This window comes from Eurosta solidaginis, chromosome X (genome assembly GCF_040869045.1).
Source record: "Eurosta solidaginis isolate ZX-2024a chromosome X, ASM4086904v1, whole genome shotgun sequence".
NCBI classification, from domain to species: domain Eukaryota; kingdom Metazoa; phylum Arthropoda; class Insecta; order Diptera; family Tephritidae; genus Eurosta; species Eurosta solidaginis.
In genome coordinates this window covers 108,403,418-108,430,837 of record NC_090324.1, presented here as the reverse complement: position 1 = coordinate 108,430,837, position 27,420 = coordinate 108,403,418, and the positions used below count along the sequence as shown (strand labels likewise).

Below are 27,420 nucleotides of genomic sequence, written 5' to 3'. Positions count from 1 at the left end.
AAAAAATTCAAAGTAATGAATGTATTTATTTCCTTATAAAATATCCAAAGATAGCTAGTGTTTGTAATTTTTTAAGGATGTTGCTCGTTATACACGACGAAAAGATACTATCATTGGAAACAGAAGATATAGCCGAATGCAAGGGAAATTATGTACCACTACACAATTGCAAGGAAACCCTAATTTTGTTGTTGTTGTTGTTGTAGCAGTGCTTCGCCCCATCCAATAGGTGCGACTGATCACAAATTGTCATCAACTTGCTGTTTCAACAGGGGGAACCATAATGTGAGGGGTGTTACGAGGCGTTGGTTCCACATGCAAGCAGGGCATACATTTTATATGTCGGGGTTGATTCTGGATAGGTAAGAGTTTAACCTGTTACAGTATCCAGATCGAAGTTGAGCTAGAGTGACTCGCGTTACCGTGGGGAGTGTGGGTTCCTCTTCCGCAAGTTTTGGGTACTGTTCTTTGAGTACTGGATTCACCGGGCAATTCCTGGCACAAAGGTCCGACGCCTGTTTGTGGAGTTCACTGAGGACCTGCTTGTGTTTTTTTGCTTCATACGGCTGAGTTCTCAGGTGCCGTATTTCCTCATAATGCTGACGGAGATGACTCCTTGAGCCCCTGGGCGATGTTGGCACATCAATCAGATGTCTGTTGGGATGCCCAGGTTTCTGGGTATTCAACAAGAACTGTTTGGTTAGCATCTCATTTCTCTCCCTGATGGGGAGTATTCTCGCCTCATTATGTAGATGATGTTCTGCGGACATAAGAAGACAGCCCGTGGCGGTTCTGAGAACAGTATTTTGGCGGGCCTGTAGCTTGTTCCAGTGGGTAATTTTTATGCTTGGCGACCATATGAGGGACGCGAGCATGCAATCGGCTGGCCAATTGCTTTGTATGTGGTAATGAGCGTTTCTTTGTCTTTTCCCCAAGTACTGCCAGCAAGGGATTTGAGGATTTTATTACGGCTCTGGATTTTCGGAACAATTGCGGCTGCGTGCTCACCAAAATGTAGATCCTGATCAAACGTCACACATAAGATTTTGGGGTGTAGGACAGTCGGCAGCGTAGTGCCATAGACGTGGATGTTCAAAATGGTCGAAATTTGGGACGTCCATGTTGTAAATAAGGTCACGGAGGATTTAGTCGGTGATAATGTGAGATTTCGCGAGGCGAAAAAACTGGAGAGATCAGGAAGGTAACCGTTTATTCTGTTGCAAAGCTCATCGATCTTAGGGCTTGGACCTGTGGCTATTATTGTGCAGTCATCGGCGTAGGAAACGATAGTAACTCCTTCTGGTGGCGAAGGCAGCTTCGATATGTAGAAATTAAACAAAAGTGGGGATAGGACACCACCTTGTGGCACCCTCTGTTTAATTCTTCTTGGTTTTGATGTTTCATTTCTAAATTGGACCGATGCCTGCCGACCACCCAGATAATTTTCGGTCCACCTTTTAAGACATGGGGGAAGGGTAGATCCTTCCAGGTCTTGTAGTAACGTGCCATGGTTGACCGTATCAAAAGCTTTTGATAGGTCTAGCGCAACGAGTACTGTTCTTTAAACCGCAATTTATCTGGGTGCTGATGGCATTTAGCGCGGTGATGGTGCTATGGAGTTTTCTGAAGTCATGCTGATGACAGGCTAGCTACAAATTTGCTTTGAACTAGGGGAGCAAAATGGCTTCAAGCTTCTTGGACTCTCCTATGTTAGCTGGTTTCCCAGGCTTTAGTAGCGGGACCACCTTGGTCATTTTCCATTTTTCGGGTATGACAAAGGACAAAGCAAAAACTATCGCATGTGCTATTTTTGAAACCCTTATATTAACATATGGTGCAATGAAAGCCATTAGATCCGATTTAGGGACGGAATACAAAATTTAGTTATTCTCGGAATTAACAAAACTTTTAGAAAGTAATCAATTCTCAACAGCTTACCACCATGAAGCTGTTGGTACTGTTGAAAGAAATCATATAGTTTTTAACGAATATTTACGTGCATATCTAAATGAAACTGTATAAAACCTTTTAGCACTAACACAGCACTGTGCACTTTATAATAATAAAGGGGATTTAAAATGTAGTTAATGTATTTATTATTTTCACTTTGAAACCAATATAGCAAACGGAAATTACAAAGTTTAGAAATATATTAAATAAAAGTACTGGATACTTGCGCGACGGCGGGCATGCGATCAAAAGAAAAAAGAGCGATCGCGGTTACGAAACGATGCGTGGGTGTGGGCAGTTCAATGTAAACTAAAAACAATGAGAGTGAGAGCCGTGGTGGTTGGCAAGCCACAGCTGAGCTGCACTGCCTGCGCTTGGCCGCACTGGCCGGGTGTTGCCAGACGGAGGGGGGCGGACTTAGTCCGAAAATTGGATCATGTCTTCAACATGCTCCCCCCCCCCCCCCCCCCCCCCCCCCCCCCCCCCCCCGCCCGACACGTTGATGGGTTCAGGGCGGCATCAACCCTATCTAAGGCTGCTCGTGCCTCGGCTACTAATTTGCGAAGTTTGTCGTCGCGCTGTCTAGCCGACCGGCTTTGAGTTGCCCGTTGGCGATGTTGGGCTGTTGTTGCGCGCTGTGGGCCGCTGTCAGTGCGACGCTGGTTGGTGGGCGTGCGTCGAGCTCTGTGTAGGAGCGTGTGATGGCCGAGGGAGCATTTGCGGCAGCTGGATTGATTGTGAGTCACATGCCCCGGTGCTGTGCGACACTGCCAGACAGTTTATGCAGTACCGGTGGTTCCTCGCGCACTCGTAACGTTCCTCAGGCTTCATTGCGAGGAACGCCCGGCACTGCCTTAGCGCGTGTCGCTGCCCGCATAGCCGGCATTTCTGGGTCTCCGTAGATCTGCGGGTCCTGTAAAGACAAGAAAAGAAAAAATACGTATTTTTCAGAAAAAATGGGTTAGAAAAATACGTTGGTGAGGGTAGCTTGGATCTCTTTCCAGATTGCTAGGGGCATGAAGCAGAGGGTACCAGAGGTAGGGTTGGCACTACTAGGCAGTTGGTAGCACGCACAGTTTAGCAATATTGCGGGTTATTAGTCCATTTTGGGTTTTGAGTTCCACAACTCGAACATGGTTATCCGATCGAGGGTGTAAAGTGATTACCCGTCCCAAACGCCATTCGTTCGGGGGTAGTAAATCATCCTTTACCACGACTAAATCTCCAACTTGAATATAGCGTTGAGGGCATTTCCATTTGTACCGCTTATGCAGCTCCATGAGATACTCGTTCTTCCATCGTGTGCTGAATTGGTGGTGAAGCACTTTCAGTTTCTGCCATTTGTTGACCAAGGTGAGATGCTCTGCAGTTGGCTCCGGTAACGACAAGAGCGGCGCGCCACGTAGGAAATGCCCTGGGGTTAGGACTAGGGCATCCATTGGATCTTCGGACATAGGCGAGAGCGGTCGGGAGTTGAGGACCGCCTCTATGCGTACTAAGAGGGTAGTAAGCTCTTCGAAGGAGAACTTCTGGTTTCCTGCTACTTTCGTAAAGTGTATCTTGAAGCTTTTCACGGCCGCTTCCCATAGACCACCCATGTGGGGAGCGTATGGTGGGATGAATTTCCATGAGAATCCGTGAGTTGCATACTTTTCGGCGACGTCTGTAGCGACTTCCTTGAGGAATGTGGTGAATTCTCTTTGTAATCCGCGTTGTGCGCCGACGAACGTCTTTCCGTTGTCAGAATATATCTGGTGGGGTAGGCCACGGCGGCCAGTAAATCGGGCAAAGGCTGCGTTGAAGGCATTCGTGGTGAGATCAGAGCACAATTCTAAATGAACAGCCTTTGTGGAAAAACAGACGAACACACAAACGTAAGCTTTGGCATACGAAGCTCGGCGAAGGGGAGAAGTTTTTACCATAAATGGTCCAGCAAAGTCGACTCCTGTTGTATGAAAGGGTAGAGAATATGTTGACCTCTCGGGTGGCAAGGCTGCCATTATCTGCGTTTTCATCTGCTGTTTATAGATGGTGCAGGTTTTGCAGTGGAAGACGAGCTTTTTGACCTTTTGCTTCAAACGTGGGATGTAGTACTGTTGCTGCACCATTCGGATCATCAGCTGTTTGTCGGCGTGCAGCAGGTTCGAATGGAGGAAGTCTAACAGAAGAGAACAAAATCGAGAGTTTTCGGGTATGATAATTGGGTGCCGCTCATTAAAGCTATAGGTGGCATATGCTAATCTTCCAGAAACTCGCATGATTCCTGAGTCATCTAGCATGGGGTTTAATGTCAGAAGGGTGTTCTTTTTGGGTAAGGGTCCTGACGTTTGAAGCAGCTCTATCGTGTCTCCGTAATGATTCCGTTGAGTTTGAATGATGATTTTGATTTTGGCATCATTCACTTCGGCGTGGGTGAGGTTAAGCGTGGCTGGAACTTCTAGTTTTCTTGTTCTTCGGATAAACCGCAACATATAGGCCACGACTCTAAGCGCTCGAGAAAACGACGAAAACCGGTCGAGTATGTCTATATTTTCTTCCTGCAGGGTGTGGAATACGTCCACATGTCGTTGTTCGGGGAGAGTTGGGTGATGAGAAATATCCTTTGGCCACGAAGTTGATGGGTTGATAAGCCAATTAGGTCCTTCCCACCATAATGGACATTGGACTAAATCCTGAGGCTTGCAGCCTCGAGTGCCCAAATCCGCTGGGTTATCCTTACTGGAAACGTGCCTCCAAGTGGCGTTGTCGACGTTCTTAAGAATTTCAGAGGTTCTGTTGGCGACATACGTTTTCCAGGTATGGGGTGTTTTTTCTAACCAGGCCAGTACGATGGCAGAATCGCACCAGAGAATGAGTTCGTGTTGGGGTAGATTCAGCTCACTTCGCAGCTGTTTCACTAACTTGGAGAGTAAAACTGCTCCACAGAGTTCCAACCGTGGAAGACTCACGGTTTGGAGGGGTGCTACTTTGCTTTTAGTAGCTAGCAAATGGGATGAAAACTTATTTTCATGGGTTTGTACTCGTAAATATATACAGGCACAAAATGCTTTTTCTGAAGCATCTGAGAATCCATGCAGCTGGATTAGTTTATCGGGGGAATACTGTACCCACCTAGGGATTTTAATGTCTCTGATATGAGGTAAATTTTCATAAATTGAGGTCCATTTTTGGAGAGCTCCGGGCTTCACGTCTTCGTCCCAATCCGTTCCTTCCATCCAGAGTTGTTGCAGCAACATTTTTGCAAGAATCATTATTGGCGAAAGCCATCCTGCGGGGTCAAACAGTTTTGCAACTGCTGATAAAATCTGCCTTTTTGTGGTCGTGTTTTCTGCTGATGGTGGATCATACGTGTAGGTGAAGGTGTCGGTTAGCGCGTTCCACTGAATTCCAAGGTTTTTTGTGGAACTCGAATCATGGAATTTAAGGAAGTCGACGTCTAGCAAATCAGGGTCGGGAACGGGTTTTAAAATTTCAGGGTGATTTGCCGACATCTTCCTCAAAGGGAACCCTGCCGATTTTAAGGCTTCGATAACTTGAATCATAGAGTTCAAAGTGGACTGTATTTTATGACCGCCTGACAAAATATCGTCAACATATGTTTCGTTTAATAAAATGTTTTTAGCGAGCGGATATTCTTCTTGACAGTCGTGGGCGAGTTGGTGTAGGGTTCGAATCGCCAAATATGGCGCGCAATTTACACCAAAGGTAACTGTTTTTAGTCGAAAATCTTGTATCGGCAGAGTTGGGTGTTTCTGAAAAACGATTCGATGAAAATCTTTATCTTCTTCATGGATGAGTATTTGGCGATACATTTTCTCAATATCGCCGTTGAAAACAAACTTATAAAGTCGCCATTTAAGTATGATGAGCATTAAGTCATTTTGTAGAATGGGGCCTGTATGAAGCACGTCGTTCAACGAGTTGCCAGAATGCGACATTTTTGATGCGTTGAAGACGACCCGCACTTTTGTGGTTTTGCTGTCGGGTTTTATGACAGCATGATGGGGTAGATAAAATGATAAATATTTACCATCTCTAATTATCTCTTGTTGGGAGGCGGGTTCCATATGATCCATGGTTAAATATTCATTAAGGACTTCAAAATATTTGTCTCTTAATTCGGGTTTTCTTTCGAGCGTGCGTTCGATGCTGATGTACTGCTGTTGTGCTGCGGGTCGTGAATGACCGAGTGCCAGATTGGCTGGAAATTCCAATTTGAAGGGTAGTTTGACTCTGTAGCGTCCATCTTCCTCACGAATTGTGGTTGTCCGGTAGAATGTTTCACAGTATTCATCATCTGCTGATCGTTGTTGGGTTTGGTGAACTTCTTCCTGTTCCCAAAATTGTCTCAAAAGTTGATTGATGGGGTCATCGGTGCATTCCGTGACATGAGTGCTGAAGGTTGATACCTTCTCAGCTACAGGGCCGCTTAATATCCATCCGAATATTGTGTTTTGGGCAAGTAATGTTCCACTCACATTTCGTAGGAGCCCATCGGTGAGGATTTGCGGGGTGATATCGCTGCCGATTACCACATCGATTTTCGATGGTATCGAATACTGTGGATCGGCTAACGGTAAACGGGACAGTTCTTCGAGATCGATGCTTGAAACTCTGACTGTGGGCAAGAACTTAGTTAGCTTCGGCAAAATTATTGCTTGTGCGTCTATCATTTGGGTTAAGTCTGCTGAACAGAATGTTATCTGGCAGACTTTATTGGCATTTTTCACAACCGTTCCACCCATTCAAGATATCTGGTGGAGAGACTATTTTGTGGGTAGACCAAGAACCTTTTGTATACGGGATGATACAAAAGTTTTTTGTGAACCTTGGTCTATTAGGGCACGAATTTTATGAAATTCGCCAGCAAAGTATACTGATACTATTGCTGTGGGTAATAGGGTGGTTCCATGATTACTCGAGAAGAGTGAAGAAACCGGGTTTTTGTCTTGAGACTGTTGGGAGGAGGTGGCTCTTGCGGCGGCTTTCGATGTTGAGGCTCGCTCGTCGTCCGTTCTCCTAGGGGTGCCGGCTTGGGCATTTTGAGCTCTGGGGTTTGGTTGTGATTGTTGGGGTTTGGGCTGCAAATGCAGTAGCGAATGATGACGCTTTTGGCAATAAACGCACGTGAAACTACTTTTACATTCGTTCTTGGGGTGTGACGTTGATAAACAGTTTTCACAGTAACTATTTTCTCTCACAAATTTGATTCGGTCTGATACCGATAAATTTCTAAACCTAACGCAAGATTTGACTGCGTGGTATTGATTGCATAATCTACACGAAGCCGTTTTATTGAACTCCGTGTGATATGCATGGGTTCTATTATTGTTAGATTGGGTCGAGTTTTGATTCACCGTTCGTGGCGTAAAACTCGAAAATTGGGGTTTCGCCTTGCCTGGTCGATAGGTGCTTATTTTCTCTACTACCTCGTATCTGCTGGTCAAAAATTTATTCATATCCTCCCAAAGTGGGAGTTCTTTTCGGGAGCTGAGGGATTGTTCCCATGGTGAAAGGATTTCACTTGGCAGCTTGGATGAGCAGAGGTAAACGAGGATTGGGTCCCAGTCCGTTGTCGGGATTCCTTGGGTGTTAAGGGTTGACATGCAGTTGTTGATTGTTGTCTGCATCTTCTGTATTTGTTCTCCGCTTTCTGCGAATATTGTGGGTAGGTTGAACAGTGTCTTCAGTTGGTTGTCGACGAGTATCCTTTTGTTCTCGTACCTAGATCTGAGCGCTTCCCAGGCAAGCTCGAAATTATTATCGCTCAGTGGGTATTGTTTTACAATAAGCCCAGCTTGTCCTTTTGTTTTCAGGCGTAGGTGGTATAATTTTTGAGCGGGTGATAATTTAGGGTGGTTTTTATAGACTGCCGTGAACATATCTCTAAAGGATGGCCAGTCTTCGTATACACCATGAAATACTTCGGTGTCGCATGGTGGTACTTTTAAATAAAAACCGTTTGCGTTTGAATTGTTCATTGGGTGGGCGGGTATTTGTTGTTGGTTGGTGCTAGCAGTATTAAAAAGCTGTAAGGCTTCTAAAATTTCTGATTTGCATGTTTGGTACGTTTCCATGCATTTAGCGAATTTTTGCTCAACCGAGCCGCTGACCTCTGTGTAATTATCTGAGAAACTTACTTCTCGATGAGACTCTAGCACCTTTGCTCATATTTTATCAAGGTCTTCTAGTTTGACCTTAAGCATACACTCTGATAAATCGGTAGCTTGGGAGGGTGACCATCTCGAGCAGTAAACCTCTAATTGGTTACCAGCATATATAAATTCCTGCAGGCGTTGGTCTGCAGTGGTCAATTTTTGGGTTTCGTTTGTTTTTGGCATTATAATTTAATGTAATTTACCAAGAAATGGGAGCTTTTATTAAGCTGTGAAAATCGAAAAAATGTTTTGTCAAAAGGAAAAAAAAAATTTTTTTTTTTTTTTTTTGAAACCAGCCTAATGTACGCTTGGTTCTTTATACGGGCTTGTCTCAGCGCTTCTGAGTACGAGTAATGTGGGTATATAATAATATAAATATTATAATATTTGTGTTCACTGGGATTTTATTTTTTATTTTTTGAGACCGGCCTAATGTGTACCGGCTTTTTGCTTTGTTATATGTACTTGTCTCAGCGCGTCTGAGCACAAGTAATATGGGTATATAGTACGTATGTATGTATTTATATATATGGGTGAAATATATTTGCCGACAAACTGTGGTGTACTAATAACCTTTTGTTTGCTGTGCCAATGCACTTGATCTGTATTAACAAAGTACATGTATGCCAATATGTGATCGATGATCTTTTTGTTGCTTCCTTCTATTATGTAGTTACATATGGTCATGCAATTACTTTGTTGAGGGTGGGTTTTTGGCTTATTCAAAAGATATACAAGTGCGTGTGGGTATTATGGGTGCATATAATTGTAGGTTTGTATGCAAAATTAATATTGGGTGCACCGGTAAAATAAATAATAGGAAAAGTGACAAAAATTTGGCAAAGTTTGTTGCTATGGGTTTTTTGTAAAATATGTTTTATGTAATATATGTATATATGGGTAAATTGGGCAGCGGTGAATTTAACGCTGGAAAAATATATATATAGCTCGTGGATGATTACCGAACTAAGTGGGTATATACATATATTACATATATACGTATATACTTTTATAATTAAGTGGGTATTTAGCGCAACGAACTCTTTGGGCACCGGGCAGTGGATTTTCCGTTAGCACGGGAATACAAATTTTTGTTGAAAAAATTATATTGGTTCTCACGGGACTGTACCTTTGGTACCAGTGGGTAGGCAACTGAAATATTTTGCCGTTTAGGCTTTTGATGTGGGTTATATACCCAGGGTCCGGATCTTTAGATCGGAGGGGTATATAAATTTGGGGATTTTAGATTGGGGTCCGTACTTTAGACGGAGGGAATATATATATGGATGTATAAGGGTACCGAGAGTACTTACTCAGACATTTTTTCTATGTGAACTGTGTGTTACTTGTGGGTTTTTGTGCTGTCTTTTAGCCTCCTTTGTATTGTGCTCCTCCTTGTTGGTGTAGTTAGTGTTAATGTTGTAGTGTTGATGTTTTTTAAAAAAATTTTATTTTTTTTCCAAACAAACTAATTTTTATTTTCTTTTAAAATTTCTATATATGTATATATTTTGTTTAACAGATTTCAAACATTTCAATTTATTCCTTAAATTGTTGTTTTTGTTTCACACCGTGATGTAACTTTCACACCAACGCTAGTGATTTTTGCCTTTTCCAGATTTTGTGTCAATTTTTTGTTATTTCGTTGGAAACTTTCCTCCAAAAACTAACTTTTTCTTAAAAATTATATTTTTTTGTTTTTTTGTCTCTTTTATATAAAGCGTTTTTATGGTTCTTTCTTCCTTCACTTTAATGTTATTCAATTTTGATTTACAATTTTTTCTCTTTTTGTAACACCTTAATGTAACCTTTTTTTGTATTTATGTATGTTTTATAATTTTGCCGTTCAAAATTTTGTCACAAACACAATGATTTTTTTTTTTTTTTTGATGATAAAAATGTTGATTTTGTTTAAAATATTTTTGTTGCAAAATTTCACATATATATATATTTGATTACAATTTTCTCATATGTATCACTTTTTTATATTTCTTGTTTGTGCACTACTTTTTTGTCGAATTTTCTCAATAATTTATCTAGTGCACCTATATGTATGTTTCGTCCACCAAACTAAACTTTTTCACCTCTTTTTGTATATGTATATTTAAATACTTCGTTTTATGTTTAAATTTAAGCACTTTGTTTTTTTTGTTACAGTGTCCGTACCGGCCCGCGTTTTTATTTATTTTTATGTAAAATTTCTTATTTTTCTTTTTGTCTTATTAAATTTTTTGATTTCTCAATTTATTTTATTTTTTTTTTTTCACACCTTAATGTTTTTTCTATTTTTAATTTTGTTTTTCTTTTTCCGCTGGTTACCTTTTTTGGCACATAAGGACCATGTATAAAACCTTTTAGCACTAACACAGCACTGTGCACTTTATAATAATAAAGGGGATTTAAAATGTAGTTAATGTATTTATTATTTTCACTTTGAAACCAATATAGCAAACGGAAATTACAAAGTTTAGAAATATATTAAATAAAAGTACTGGATACTTGCGCGACGGCGGGCATGCGATCAAAAGAAAAAAGAGCGATTGCGGTTACGAAACGATGCGTGGGTTCAGTTTCAGGCAGTTCAGTAAACTCAAAACAATGAGAGTGAGAACCGTGGTGGTTGGCAGCCACAGCTGAGCTGCACTGCCTGCGCTTGGCCGCACTGGCCGGGTGTTGCCAGACGGAGGGGGGCGGACTTAGTCCGAAAATTGGATCATGTCTTCAACAGAATTGTATTCAGATTGGGACATATATTTGAAATATTTCACATTTCTACATAATACTACAAGTAGTTCGGTTTTTGATAATAAATTTACTCCTTTCGAATTAATACTTGGCAGAAAATCTACAATGCCACACGAATTACAAAAGGAACAAATCGATCCGATTTATAATGTAGAAAATTATACAAAAGAACTAAAATATATAATGCAAAAATCTCATAAGATGGCAACAAATTTGATTAATAAACATAAAATTAGAAATAAAGAATTATACGATAAAACGGCTAATCCTTTAGAAATTAAAATTAATGATAGGGTTTTAGTAGAAACAGAACGGAGAAATAAACATAGAAATATATATCAATATCATTACGATGAAATTAATAAAAAAAAATAAAATAAATGTAAGGCGCGATAACCTCCGAAGAGATCTAAGGCAGTTCTTCTCTTCCAATTTGCGTCGTGCTCCTCTTGATTTTCCCTAAAAATTGGCCGGACGGGACCTACATGTTTTATGCCGACTCCGAACGGCATCTGCAAGGCAGATGAGTTTTCACTGAGAGCTTTTCATGGCAGAAATACACCCGGAGCTCTTGCCAAACACTGCCGAGGGGCGACCCCGCTTAGAAAAATTTTCTTCTAATTTAAAAACCTTATTTCTAAAATTTTGATTTTGCTTTGCCCGGTGCGAACCCAGGGCATACGGTGTGGTAGGCGGAGCACGCTACCATCACACCACGGTGGCCGCCGATGAAATTAATACAATTGAAAAAACTGTACACAAAAATCGTATACAAAAAATTAATTAAATTGATAGTTGTAAAGTTGTAAATAATCTTTAAATATAAATATATTTTTAGAAGACACCAATGAAATACTTAATAAATTTACTTACGTTACGTAGTAGCGTAGTAGTAGATTCTACAATATTTTTTTCTTAAAACGGCGCGCTTCAAACCAAAAACATATTATTTTTATACATATTTCATTTTCTTATAAATTTCAATTTTAATCCCAGTAAAGCATTAAGAAGAATGTGGCAAGACTGAGCACTTTGCCAAATTCTTCTTTTCCAAAGGGGGATGATGTAGTGTCAGCGTTACGTCGTGTTAATCTATCTGGCAACTCCCCAATTATAAGTAGACAATACACTATCATGTAACCCTGCATGCATGCCCTTGGTGAAGGAGTCGAATGACGGACAGAATTCTGATTGGCTGAATTCTTCGTTATTCGACTCGCATCACGCCATTGTACCGTATGCACAAAATGCATACCGACAGGGTTGCTAAGGACACTTTTTGCATTCGAGTTTCAGTTTGAAATGAGCCGGCGAACGCGTCACTTGAAGTGCACGTGTAAAATATAAAAAAGTTATAAATTGAAAACTAAATAGCTAACAACGGAAATAGTATACATTGTAAAATTGAAAGTAAAACTGAACAAGAGACGAAATTGTTAGAAAATAAGAATTTTAAATAAAGTGTAATTAAACAATAAAACAAACTAAGTTTATTAATTTAAAAACTAAAAGAAGAAAGTAAAGAGGCTGTGTGTGTGTGCGTGGGGCTAAATTCCCAAAAATAAGTGGCATGAGAATGCCACTTTACAAAGTAAAGGTGTCTAAGTTCGGGTGTAACCGAACGTTATATAGTCAGCGTGAGCTTCAATTGTACATTTCATTTTAGATAAATAACTTTTCTACATAACACGTGGCACCGCCTGTTTAAATAAAAAATGTGTCCCCATTTCCTCTTACAGTAAAACTTGATAAGTGAAATATCATTGATTCAAAACTATTTTTTGCTAAGTTATAGCTTTTTATTCTAGTCTACGACCCATTTAAACTTGTTTTATATCTAAGTTTCCGTGGTCTTTAACCGATCCCGTCCATTTTTACTAGAAATATTTTCTGCTATAAGGAAAATATGTGTACACAATTTCATTACGATATGTTAATTTTTGTTCGAGTAATGGCTCCCGAAACAGAAAATTGTTTAGTCATAAAAGGGGCGGTGCCACACCCATTTTCAAAAATTTTAGTGTTTTCCAATTTAATGTTATAATTCAATTTAGAAAGTAAAATTCTATTGAGACAAAGCTCTTTTTCGCTAAGAGGTAGCTTATTATTTTCGTCCACGACCCTTTCAAAAATCTTTTATGTAAAAGTGGGCGTGGTCTTTAACCGATCTCGTCCATTTTTTCTAGAAATATTTCGTGCTGTAGGGGAAATTTGTGTACCCAATTTTATTACGATCCCTTAATTTTTCTTCGAGCTATGGCTCCCGAAACAGAAAATTGCTTACTCATAAAAGGGGCGGTGCCACGCCCATTTTTTTAATTTCGAAGTTTTTCCTATTTATTGTTATAAATCCACTTAGGAAATGAAATACCATTGATATAAAGCTCTTTTTTGCAAAGATATAGCTTATTTTATTCGTCCACGACCCTTTAAAAAATCTTTTATATAAAAGTTGGCGTGGTCCTTAACCGATTTCGTTAATTTTTCTTCAAAACATTCCCTATAGTAAAGGCAACCCCTCTACCGAATTTTGTTACGATAGGTTTAACGATTTTAGATTTATGATTAATAATATTTGTAAAATAAATTTGATCGCAATTGGGCGGTGCCACGCCCAATTTATAAAATTATTTCATATTATTTTTTACCCAGAGTCTCAATATCAGTACACATGTCAAATTTCAGCATTCTAGGTGCATTATTTACTAAACAATCAGGTTTTTTGTGTTTTCCAAAATGTTATATACATAAAAAGTGGGCGTGGTTATCATCCGATTTCGCTCATTTTCAATACCAATCTATTATGGTTCGTGTATCAAATTTGGTGAAGATATCTCAATATTTACTCAAGTTATCGTGTTAACGGACGGACGGACACGGCTCAATAAAATTGTTTTTCGATACTGATGATTTTGATATATGGAAGTCTATATCTATCTCGATTCCTTTATACCTGTACAACCAACCGTTATCCAATCAAAGTTAATATACTCTGTGTGCAAAGCACGCTGAGTATAAAAAGTTATGAGCAAGGTTGTGGTGATGCGGTGGTACATACATATATATATACATACATATAAGTTAACACGCTGGCGGGACCCAACATGTTGGATTCCCACAAGCTGAAGTTTATACGTGCCGCTGTGTCAGCATAATTATTCTTCCCACTGTCCCATAGCCCAACTGTCGCTGTGTCAGCATAACTATTCTTCCCACAGTCCCATGGGCAAGTGCATTTCATCATATCGCGCAATGACAATATTGCGCAACGTTACCAAACCTATGGGAACCAAGTCAGTACCTATGCACATTGCAGCGGAGTCAGCATATTTCTATTTCACTCTGTTGTGAAACTTTTGCATTGCACATGCCAACCAAGTAAGACAACTGCGGGAAATCAAGTCCACACTCACACCCAGACGTCGCATATGTCTGGCTACGGACTACGCCAAGAGAAATGTTATAAAAGGCAGCAGAAGACATTGCGAGGACAGTTGCGTCGGGGCTTTCATACTAACCACTATCATACTTAGTTATTCAATATTAAATAAAATTGTTAAGTCTTAATTGTGAAAAAGCTCCTTTTCTTATTTAGTACCCAGAGAAAGTTGGCTCTTCAATATTTTCAGTGTAAGGATCCTTGATCCTTTAAGTGGCGCCCGAGCAGGGACCGTGAAGCTAGTGTAAATAGTGAAAAGAGGCGAATGGCCCAAAAAATTAAAAAAAAGGAAAAAACACTGCGTTATAAAAAGTAAAAAGAAGCTAATAGCCCAAAAAATTATGAAAGGAAAAAACCCTGCGTTATAAGAAGTGAAAAGAGGCTAAGAGCCGAAAAAATTATAAAAGGAAAAAGATCCCTGCGTTATAAAAAGTGAAAAGAGGCTGATAGCCCAAAAAATTATAAAAGGAAAAACCCCTGCGTTATAGAAAGTGAAAAGAGGCCAATAGCCCAACAAAAACCCCTGTGTTTTAAAAAAAATTTTGAGAAAAGTCTGAGAGCCGAAACAACAAAAAACCCTGTGCTAATGCTAAACTTATATGTGATAGGGGCGTAAGTGGAATCTCTAAAATAACTCTTACTATTTTCTTGCAGGACAATGGAAGCTTTACAGACCACTGTCACCAATTTAACGGGCGCGGTTAACGCACTCCTGGGACAGGTCAACAGCGTCGATAGGCGTGTATTTGCCTTGGACAATCTGCGATCCCGGCTCGCCCTTTTAGAAAGTGCTAGCCAATCATCCGTTCCGCCAGTATCGGAAGCAGAACCACGAGCTCCTGCAAACCTTTGACGGCAATCCCGTCCAATATATTTCAAGGGAGCATCCTGTCTGACTTCAAGGTGGCAAGAAACAAACCGATATACCGCGCTATTTTACAGCACATTCGCCAAAAGGTACGAGGTGCAGCTGACACTCCCCTGATATCGTTCAACATATTCGACACCAACTGGAGTGCCATTGAGGAGTGCCTATCACTCCATTACGCGAATAAACGCGATACCCGCACTTTGGAGTATCAACTCCATCAATTGTCTCAAAAAAAACGCGGCTTGATTAATTCTACGTTGCCGTGAATCACCAATTCTCTCTAATCATAAATAAGATCAAAACAGAGACGTACTCTGAGGAGACAGCAAGAATCCTCATAGACACTTACAGGAATCGCGCCTTGGATGATTTCATCCACGGCCTGAACGGGGAGCTGGCTAAAATGCTCCTCATACAACGCTCCAAAACCTTACCAGAGGCATATGCCGCATGCCTCGAAATTCAAAACACTTATTTCCGAAACTATACGATTCACAGCGCACGCCACAACAATCGCGTTGTTGCGCCAATGAACGCGATACTATCTCACATGCATGGTTTAGGTGCCACCAGGGCACCACCCTTTCCTCCAAGGACAACATGGAGTCCCCAGGAGCGAAGATTTCCTTTCGAAAAGCGAAGTCCAATCAACAGAAATCCCCAAAGCTAGGCCAACCAACATCTTCGCAACCACCCGTTGAAAAGATGGACGTGGACCAGTCCACCCAGAGTAGGCGCGTAGGCGCTCGAGTCGGAATCAACCTTCGCGCTGTTCGGACGTGTTTCTAAGCGCTCGCTTGTATTTTTGTAAATATTAAATCACTTTTGATTGTTTTTGTTTTAGTTGAATACCTAATACAAAATACCGTGTATTTGTGGAAATAGGGTCGATCGCGGTCAACCTAAAATTCAATGCGCTAAGAGCAGTGAACTTTTTCATTTGCATTGTACCGGTGTTTTGCCTACTGATCTCGACTATTTGAGTCAAACCAATAGTGCTTTCTACTGCAAGGTTTGCGCATGTGAACGACGTCGCTCTATTCGCTCGCCACCCCCCACTGTCAGTGCTACATCAACAATAAATACAACTGAAAATACAGTAATTGATTTGTCTGCGCTGTGCAATGACTCAATTGTCGATACTGTAAACAATGAAAATGAGCGAAGTGTTGTTAAATTGATAGTTGTAAAGTTGTAAATAATCTTTAAATATAAATATATTTTTAGAACACACCAATGAAATACTTAATAAATTTACTTACGTTACGTAGTAGTCGTAGTAGTAGATTCTACAATATTTTTTTCTTAAAACGGCGCGCTTCAAACCAAAAACATATTATTTTTATACATATTTCATTTTCTTATAAATTTAAATTTTAATTCCTAGTAAAGCATTAAGAAGAATGTGGCAAGACTGAGCACTTTGCCAAATTCTTCTTTTCCCAAGGGGGATGATGTAGTGTCAGCGTTACGTCGTGTTAATCTATCTGGCAACTCCCCAATTATAAGTAGACAATACACTATCATGTAACCCTGCATGCATGCCCTTGGTGAAGGAGTCGAATGACGGACAGAATTCTGATTGGCTGAATTCTTCGTTATTCGACTCGCATCACGCCATTGTACCGTATGCACAAAATGCATACCGACAGGGTTGCTAAGGACACTTTTTGCATTCGAGTTTCAGTTTGAAATGAGCCGGCGAACGCGTCACTTGAAGCGCACGTGTAAAATATAAAAAAGTTATAAACTGAAAACTAAATAGCTAACAACGGAAAAAGTATACATTGTAAAATTGAAAGTGAAACTAAACAAGAGACGAAATTGTTAGAAAATAAGAATTTTAAATAAAGTGTAATTAAACAATAAAACAAACTAAGTTTATTAATTTAAAAACTAAAAGAAGAAAGTAAAGAGGTTGTGTGTGTGTGCGTGGGGCTAAATGCCCAAAAATAAGTGGCATGAGAATGCGACTTTACAAAGTAAAGGTGTCTAAGTTCGGGTGTAACCGAACGTTATATAATCAGCGTTAGCTTCAATTGTACATTTCATTTTAGATAAATTACTTTTCTACATAACACGTGGCACCCCCCGTTTAAATAAAAAATGTCTCCCCATTTCCTCTTACAGTAAAACTTGATAAGTGAAATGTCATTGATTCAAAACTATTTTTTGCCAAGTTATAGCTTATTATTCTAGTCTACAACCCTTTTAAACTTGTTTTATATCTAAGTTTCCGTGGTGTTTAACCGATCCCGTCCATTTTTACTAGAAATATTTTCTGCTATAAGGAAAATATGTGTACACAATTTCATTACGATATGTTAATTTTTGTTCGAGTAATGGCTCCCGAAACAGAAAATTGTTTAGTCATAAAAGGGGCGGTGCCACACCCATTTTCAAAAATTTTAGTGTTTTCCAATTTAATGTTATAATTCAATTTAGAAAGTAAAATTCTATTGAGACAAAGCTCTTTTTCGCTAAGAGGTAGCTTATTATTTTCGTCCACGACCCTTTCAAAAATCTTTTATGGAAAAGTGGGCGTGGTCTTTAACCGATCTCGTCCATTTTTTCTAGAAATATTTCGTGCTGTAGGGGAAATTTGTGTACTCAATTTTATTACGATCCCTTAATTTTTCTTCGAGGTATGGCTCCCGAAACAGAAAATTTCTTACTCATAAAAGGGGCGGTGCCACGCCCATTTTTTTAATTTCGAAGTTTTTCCTATTTATTGTTATAAATCCACTTAGGAAATGAAATACCATTGATATAAAGCTCTTTTTTGCAAAGATATAGCTTATTTTATTCGTCCACGACCCTTTAAAAAATCTTTTATATAAAAGTTGGCGTGGTCCTTAACCGATTTCGTTAATTTTTCTTCAAAACATTCCTTATAGTAAAGGCAACCCCTCTACCGAATTTTGTTACGATAGGTTTAACGATTTTAGATTTATGATTAATAATATTTGTAAAATAAATTTGATCGAAATTGGGCGTTGCCACGCCCATTTTATAAAATTATTTCATATTATTTTTTACCCAGAGTCTCAACATCAGTCCACATGTCAAATTTCAGCATTCTAGGTGCATTATTTACTAAATAATCAGGTTTTTTGTGTTTTCCAAAATGTTATATACATAAAAAGTGGGCGTGGTTATCATTCGATTTCGCTCATTTTCAATACCAATCTATTATGGTTCGTGTACCAAATTTGGTGAAGATATCTCAATATTTACTCAAGTTATCGTGTTAACGGACGGACGGACACGGCTCAATAAAATTTTGTTTCGATACTGATGATTTTGATATATGGAAGTCTATATCTATCTCGATTCCTTTATACCTGTACAACCAACCGTTATCCAATCAAAGTTAATATACTCTGTGTGCAAAGCACGCTGAGTATAAAAAGTTATGAGCAAGGTTGTGGTGATGCGGTGGTACATACATATGTACATACATACATATAAGTTAACACGCTGGCGGCACCCAACATGTTGGATTCCCACAAGCTGAAGTTTATACGTGCCGCTGTGTCAGCATAATTATTCTTCCCACTGTCCCATAGCCCAACTGTCATTGTGTCAGCATAACTATTCTTCCCACAGTCCCATGGGCAAGTGCATTTCATCATATCGCGCAATGAAAATATTGCGCAACGTTATCAATCCTATGGGAACCAAGTCAGTACCTATGCACATTGCAGCGGAGTCAGCATATTTCTATTTCACTCTGTTGTGAAACTTTTGCATTGCACATGCTAGCCAAGTAAGACACCTGCGGGAAATCAAGTCCACACTCACACCCAGACGTCGCATATGTCTGGCTACGGACAACGCCAAGAGAAATGTTATAAAAGGCAGCAGAAGACATTGCGAGGACAGTTGCGTCGGGGCTTTCATACTAACCACTATCATACTTAATTATTGAATATTAAATAAAATTGTTAAGTCTTAATTGCGAAAAAGCTCCTTTTCTTATTTAGTACCCAGGGAAAGTTGGCTCTTCAATATTTTCAGTGTAAGGATCCTTGATCCTTTAAATGGCGCCCGAGCAGGGACCGTGAAGCTAGTGTAAATAGTGAAAAGAGGCTAATGGCCCAAAAAATTAAAAAAAAAGGAAAAAACACTGCGTTATAAAAAGTGAAAAGAAGCTAATAGCCCAAAAAATTATGAAAGGAAAAAACCCTGCGTTATAAGAAGTGAAAAGAGGCTAAGAGCCCAAAAAATTATAAAAGGAAAAAGAGCCCTGCGTTATAAAAAGTGAAAAGAGGCTGATAGCCCAAAAAATTATAAAAGGAAAAACCCTGCGTTATAGAAAGTGAAAAGAGGCCAATAGCCCAACAAAAAACCCTGTGTTTAAAAAAAAATTTTGAGAAAAGTCTGAGAGCCGAAACAACAAAAAACCCTGTGATACGGCTAAACTTATATGTGATAGGGGCGTAAGTGGAATCTCTAAAATAACTCTTACTATTTTCTTGCAGGACAATGGAAGCTTTACAGACCACTGTCACCAATTTAACGGGTGCGGTTAACGCATTCCTGGGACAGGTCAACAGCGTCGATAGGTGTGTATCTGCCTTGGACAATCTGCGATCCCGGCTCGCCCTTTTAGAAAGTGCTAGCCAATCATCCGTTCCGCCAGTATCGGAAGCAGAACCACGAGCTCCTGCAAACCTTTGACGGCAATCCCGTCCAATATATTTCAAGGGAGCACTCTGTTGAGAGCATCGTGTCTGACTTCAAGGTGGCAAGAAACACACCGATATACTGCGCTATTTTACAGCACATTCGCCAAAAGGTACGAGGAGCAGCTGACACTCCCCTGATATCGTTCAACATATTCGACATCATTTGGAGTGCCATTGAGGAGTGCCTATCACTCCATTACGCGAATACGCTGCCGTGAATCACCAATGCTCTCTAATCATAAATAAGATCAAAACAGAGACGTACTCTGAGGAGACAGCAAGAATCCTCATAGACACTTACAGGAATCGCGCCTTGGATGTTTTCATCCACGGCCTGAACGGGGAGCTGGCTAAAATGCTCCTCATACAACTCCCCAAAACCTTACCAGAGGCATATGCCGCATGCCTCGAAATTCAAAACACTTATTTCCGAAACTATACTGCAAGGTTTGCTCATGTGAACGACGTCGCTCTATTCGCTCGCCACCCCCCACTGTCAGTGCTACATAAACAATAAATACAACTGAAAATACAGTAATTGATTTGTCTGCGCTGTGCAATGACTCAATTGTCGATACTGTAAACAATGAAAATGAGCGAAGTGTTGTTAACAATGTTAATATTGAACAAACACTAGTATCTTTAGTGAGTGAAATTAGCCTGCTTGAGGCTATGAATGCAGAGCTCATAACCGCGCTGAAGTTATTACTCGATGAAGGCCATCGTTTGAGTGCTCAAATTAGCGATTGGCAAGCAGAGCTTCGCTCTGATTTTAAACACCTTTGTGACAACAACACTGCTGTAGCGAATGATGTGAATGTCTTGAGAGAAGATTTTGTGAAGTTTTATGTTAAACAGCCATTGCCTTTGAAAAGCTTTCGTTTTCGCTCTTTGTCTGACACTCATCTTCATAGCGCTTCATCAACACTTTCGAACATACATAGAGCATCACTTAGAATTAAAGAGATAAATACTTCTCCTGTGTCTAAAGCGGTGGTCAACAGCATTGGTCGCTCTAAAGCCAGTACCTATGCTTCTTGTTTAGTCAAAAATAATAAAAACAATGACACGCACAACAAAACCACAAACAATATTACATCAAAAACCAATAACACAAAGTATGCTGTTGAGTCACAGTATGTTGATGAGGGTAATAAAGGCAAACGTACAGGTGTAAGCAAACGTCGTAAGAAGTCACCACAGTGGGTTCGTCAGCTGCATCTACGTCAATTTCTGCATCTACATCAACTTAAACGTCAATTTATGCTTCGACAGTGGGCTCATCACCTGCATCTACGTCAACTTCTGCATCTACATCAACTTCAACATCAATTTATGCTTCGACAGTGGGCTCATCACCTGCATCTACGTCAACTTCTGCATCTACATCAACATCTATTTCTGCTTCGACAGTTTCCGTGGTGCAACCTGTTGGTCCTAGGGAGGTGACTGCCGTTCCGCCTCGCAGAGCAATTTTTGTTTCTCGGTTGCATGCTTCATTGACTGTCGACGATATTTCAAATTATATATGCTCTAAACTTAATATTAATAATTCTAGTGTAGAAGTTTTCAAATTTAACTTTATATATGAAAGGGAAATTTCATCTTTTAAAATAAATGTGCCACACCTTTATGTTGATAGTGTTCTTGACAGTTCTTTTTGGCCGGAGCATTCTGTGGTGCATTTGTACAAGAAAAATACCAATATAGTGCCAAAAAACTCTATGACCTTCACCGAGGGTACAGCAAAAAAGTAGTCACCGACTCGTTCTCTATAGTCGTTCATTACCAAAATGTTCGTGGTTTACGATCTAAATTAAATACCTTTTTTCTTAACAGTTTCGCTTTTACAGCGCAGGTTGTTGCTTTCACCGAGACCTGGTTAAAACCTGACAATTTTAACGCTGAGCTTTTTTCAAGTAACTACGACGTTTACCGGTGTGATCGTATATCTAGAGCAGGCGGTGTTCTTATTGCTGTGGACTCAAGCCTTTCATCCGAGTTGCTGTTGTCGGACAACGCATTTGATATTGAGTTTATTGCAGTAAAGATTTCACTGCGATGTTTTAGCTTATATATTTGCTGCTCATATATTCCGCCCCGGTCGGATATGTATGTTTACAATTGCCATAATTTAGCTATTCGAAACTTGTACTCTCAGTTGCGAGACAAAGATCGCTTAGTCGTTCTTGGTGATTTCAACTTACCATAGGTAAATTGGATTAGCTTGAGCGACTCAAACACTTTGACTCCCACCTGTCAGCATGATTTCGTTAAGAATATTTTAGATACATCTCTCGTACAGATCAACAATGTTTTAAATTGTAAAAAAAACTTTCTTGACCTGGTATTTGTGGATGAATCAGTGGGTATTGCTCTCAATCGTATTTCTCCTTTATCTTTTCCAGAAGATCCCTTACATCCTACGCTTGAAATAGCAATTGATATTGTTCAGCCTCCTAAGGAGCTGTGCTTTACAAAATTAAAATCTCGGTCCCGCTCAAGATGTTTTTATAAGGCGGACTTCATAAAGCTCAACGAATTGATTGCTACTCATGATTGGTCTGATCTTTATTCGAGTAATGACGTCGACTCAGCGACTTCATTATTTTACGGTATTCTTGATGGCTTCTTTGAAAGCTGTGTTCCCCTTCGATGTGTGTGCTGGAACAAGTAAACCACCTTGGTTCACAAGACAACTTATAAGACTCAATAATGTTAAATCTAGGCTTTATAAACGTTTCAAGAGATCAAGATCTTCTGCCGATTTTTCTAAATATTCGGTTGTTCGTTGCAACTTTCATTGTCTAAACCAACAATGTTATAAGTTGTACTTAAGCAGTTGTAAATTTCAATTTTTCAACAATCGGAAAAGATTTTACAGTTTTGTTAATTCCAAGAGGAAAACATCTGGTTTTCCAGCTACCTTTTCTTTTGGTCGCAAGAATGCTAGTTCTGATAATGATATTGCGAATTATTTGCAGAATTCTTCAAGTCGACCTACTCATCTAAACGTTTTCAACCCGGTCAACACTCCTACAACTTGGAAAGTTTTAATTGAATTCCTAATGCAGTAATTGATAAGAATACTATTCTTCAGAGCCTTCTCGGTTTGAAACCGATTTTTTCTCCGGGTCCAAATGGTGTTCCTAGTTGTGTATTCAAATAATGTGCAGTTAATTTATCTGAGCCGATACATAATTTTTCCAATTATCTGTGGAATCTGTCACTTTTCCATTGATTTGTAAGAAATCATTTATTATACCTTTGCACAAAAAAGGTAGTAGGTCTAGTATTGAGAACTATAGAGGTATAGCCAAGGTTTTAGCTATTCCCAAAACATTTGAGCGAATAATTACATGTCAACTTCAACACATGTGTATCTCCATATTATCGCCCTGCCAGCATGGTTTTGTGCCGCGTAGATCAACTACAACCAACTTGCTAGAGTTTACTTCTTTTGTAATGGATGGATTTTAAACAATAGACAAACGGATGTGATTTATACCGACTTCAGTAAAGCGTTTGACTCTGTCAATCATTAGCTTTTGGTTTACAACCTTGATTTACTTGGATTTCCGAAGAATTTACTTGCATGGTTCGAAAGCTATCTCGCGAATCGGACTCAAAAAGTTTTGTTTAAAAATAGTCTTTCTAGGCTGTTTGATGTAACGTCTGGTGTGCCTAAGGGTAGTCATTTGGGTCCGTTACTTTTTACCTTGTTTATAAATGACTTACCACAAACTCTCATACATTCCCGAACTCTTATGTATGCGGATGATGTTAAGCTTTGTTACTCATACTTGCCTTCGGAGTCTTCCCGTGTGGAGTTTCTTCAGGCAGACTTGGACTCATTTCAATGCTGGTGTACTGCAAATTTACTAGTTTTGAATTGCTCGAAGTGCAAACTAATGACATTTCACCGAGTGAAGCCAAGTTTGACATCGTATACGTTAAACAGCACGCCTTTGGAGCGTATATCTGTCGTAAGTGATCTAGGCGTTCTTTTTGATCCTAAACTGACTTTTAATACGCATATTTCATCAATGGTAAGCAAAGCGACGGGTATACTAGGTTTTGTGAAGCGATGAGCTGGAGTTTAATGATCCGTATCTGACTAAAACCCTCTACACATCGTTGGTACGACCAATCTTAGAGTATTGTTCGTGTGTCTGGTGCCCAGGGTATGAAAACTTTATAAAGCGTATCGAGTCAGTACAGAAGCAATTCATTATATTTGCACTACTTGGTATTAACTGGGATTCTAGTGTGCATTTGCCACCATATAGAAATAGGCTTCTCCTTATAAATCTGCCAACTTTAGAACTTAACTCGGGGTAATGTTCATTCACAAGCTCATCGACTCATCTGATCTTGTTAGTCGACTAAACTTTGCTGTTCCTGGTAGAACGTCCAGGCACTTTGTGCCTTTTTATTTACCACTTTGCCGGCAAAATTTTGCCAAAAATAATCCACTGCGAAGCTGGTGTTCGCACTACAACAACTTGTATAACTGCATCAGTTTTGAATGTTCGTTTTCCGAGTTACATAATTCAATACTGTCACATCTGGCCTGATATTTTGTACTTTCTTTCATATGTATGGTTGAATTTAATTATTTTTAATTGTGACGTTAATTTTATATTTTATATATCTTAGTAGTCGACCGCATTGTGTCTGTGTCGACTTTAATCCAAATAAATTAAAAATTATATAAACTGCATGAACCGGCCAAACCCCTTCAAACGTGATGCTAGATCGGAAAACACAAAGCAACGGCGGCTTTATCATGTGGCCAAAGACGACGCGGATAAAGAAGCTGAACCGGTCCAGTAGGGGATTTTTCACCGAACGGCCATCTAGCGTACCATATATAGAATAGGAACTTTCCGACGGCCGCACGCTGGACTTTCTGGTAGATACGGGTGCGAATAAGAATTTTATTAGCCCAACTGTCACCAAACAGGGTTGTCCTGTGTGGAAATCATTTAGCATTTATTACATATATAGGCATTAATTCCGAAATAACTTCCTTTATCCTTCCCGGGCTTAAAACATTCGATGGGATTATTGGCGACGATAGCCTTAAGGATATGGGAGCAGTGGTAGCCAGGAAGAATAATGTTTTAAAAATTGAGAAATATTAAATACCCCTTAAGGCACGAATATCCAATGAAGTAAATTATACAATGTGTAAGGACCTTCCCTTAGAAGCGAAATAGGGTGCAGATTCTCGAACAATATTACTTCCCGACAATAGATAAGTTTTCAAAATTCGCTAAGCTATTTGCAGTAAAGAACAAGTCTTCAATACACATTCGAAAAAAGCTTAATGATCTCCTGCACTAGTACTCAGTACCAAAAATATTTGTCATGAAAAACGAAAGAGGATTTCTAACTCCTCTTGTCTTAAACTATGCCCGCTTACTAGGTATAGAAGTCTACCGAACCCCCACATAACGAAGTGAAAGCAACGGTCAAGTTGAGCGCTTGCACTCAGCCTTGATTGAAATATACCGCTGCATTTCTGTCGAATTTAATAGATTAACTCCGAAGGAACGCGTCTCGATAGCAGGGGGCTAGTACAGCGATACCAGTGATTTCAACTTTCCTTCAGTAAAACTTTGAAGGAGTCGTCTAGACGTACGATCCATTAAGTTTGTAGCTCAATTTCGGCTGATACTTCGGTCATTTTGGGACTTAGAGGAACTGCTTCTTTCTTGGCTTGAGTAATTTTTTCTTCCAGGCCTTCCTTTTCTTTAATGCTTGTTTCACTCGCTAATTCTCTCATAATAGCCTCAACGAAGTCCCGTCTTGACTTTGTAGATTTAAACACCTCAACTAGTATATATGAATAAATATTAAACTGTGAACTATATTTAAAAATACTATTCACTTTATTTAAGTAAACAGAATACTTAGTTCCTTAATCTCCAAAAGACGAATGATAATGTGCATTGTATGATGGATAGCTTTATATACCTACTCAAATTGTTAAAATGAATTTCAGGTATACAATTCGCAATTAAAAAAATGTATGTTGTTAACAAGTTCCAATAACAAAAACGACCTTACGGCCGTACTGAATTATATATACCTGCTTAGGCGGGTATTTATGCCCAAGGTTGTTTAACTTTATTTGATGTAAAAAGTGAAGTTGCAACTGGACGCAGGTAGACTTTATGAATTTAGGTAACTGAATATTTCACAAATAACTACTGTTAATTTGACGGAGCACATATTTTAACATTTCCCATCAAAGTTTTAAAAAGGGCCTAAAAATAGGCATTTCGAAAAACAGGTATATCCACCAACTTTTAACAAAAAAAAACAATTTTTTTTTTTGTTTCAATCCTAAATTAAATTATCTTTAATTGCTGTACAAGAAAACGACAACCGGCCGCCTTATTTACTCACAAAACCATTTTAAATACAACGAAAAAGAAGAAAAATTTCAAATTTTTCCCAATGTTGAAAATTTGTCAACTTTGAGCGGTGAACAGTTGTATATTCTTGATCCCTGGAAAATTCTCTATTAGAAACATGTATTTCATGATTTTTTTGATTTTTGCCAAGATTTAACGGCAGAGGCGCCACTGTGCGACGTAAAAAACGTCTGAGATAACATTGGTGACAAGGAAAATCTCATGCTTAGATCCTTTAGTCCCAGGGCATTGGGTGCAAATTATTTTGTAACCGATCCAGTCAGAGGTTGGTTCAATTCCAAATAACTCGTTGGTTCAAATGATGACGATCGGTGTGTTTCAACTCCACCATAAGGTCTTTGTTTTAATTGACGTGAAGCTATTCGTGCCATAATTAGGCCATTTGCAATCATCAACGCTTACAGTTAAAAGGGCTCACCACGACTCTTCAGCTGAGAAATCGCCTATATTCCGATGCAAAATAAAATTTTTTTTTGGAATACAACGTACGCACAGCTCAAAATACAAGAACAATCTTGCAGTTATTGGGCTGGTAAATAAAGCCGCATAAAGCGGCAATATATAAAATGCATAAAAGCGTTCACTAAAATAAAAGAAAAAAGAAAAAAGGGGAATGGCATCCTCACTAAAGGAAAAAAGAAAAAAAGAAAAAGAAACAACTAACATAGTAATAACTAACACCAAACAAAGAGCGAAGTCATTTAGTTACACTGCTTCACTGCTCCCAAAGAAAAAAAAAACACTCTTAAAAATCCTTTAAAAATAAAAAAATCTAACTGCTATTTCGAACTCCTATACTTACTTTCCTTTCCAACCCACGCAATTCAAAATAATATCAGTACCCTAATACAAGAATAATTATTAGCCTACATATTTACATATTCCTAAAATTTTCACTGTACGAATGATTAATGTATGAAACTGTAGATTAGGATAGTAATTTAAGTAAGATGAATATTTGAATAAATAACCGTTTGAAAATACACGTAAGGGGATATGGGAAGAGTATTAAAAAATTAGCTCAATGATTTTTCTACTTCGTAGCATCTGCCTCTGCGCAACTGTATATTCGTATGATATATTCAAGATAGACTCTCCATTAACTACTATACGTGATGGG

At 39.2% G+C, this 27,420-nt stretch overlaps 1 protein-coding gene across 1 annotated transcript in view; it reads right to left on the bottom strand.

The window, feature by feature from the left end:
• Positions 1–2,697: 2,697 nt before the first annotated feature.
• LOC137234633 (uncharacterized) overlaps positions 2,698–27,420 on the bottom strand; it is a 363,521-nt gene continuing 338,798 nt past the window's right edge. The window contains exon 2 of the mRNA XM_067758093.1: positions 2,698–7,188. Within this exon, the coding sequence (XP_067614194.1) occupies positions 3,003–6,695 (3,693 nt within the window). The 5' untranslated portion in view covers positions 6,696–7,188 and the 3' untranslated portion in view covers positions 2,698–3,002. The remainder of the gene's footprint in view (positions 7,189–27,420) is intronic.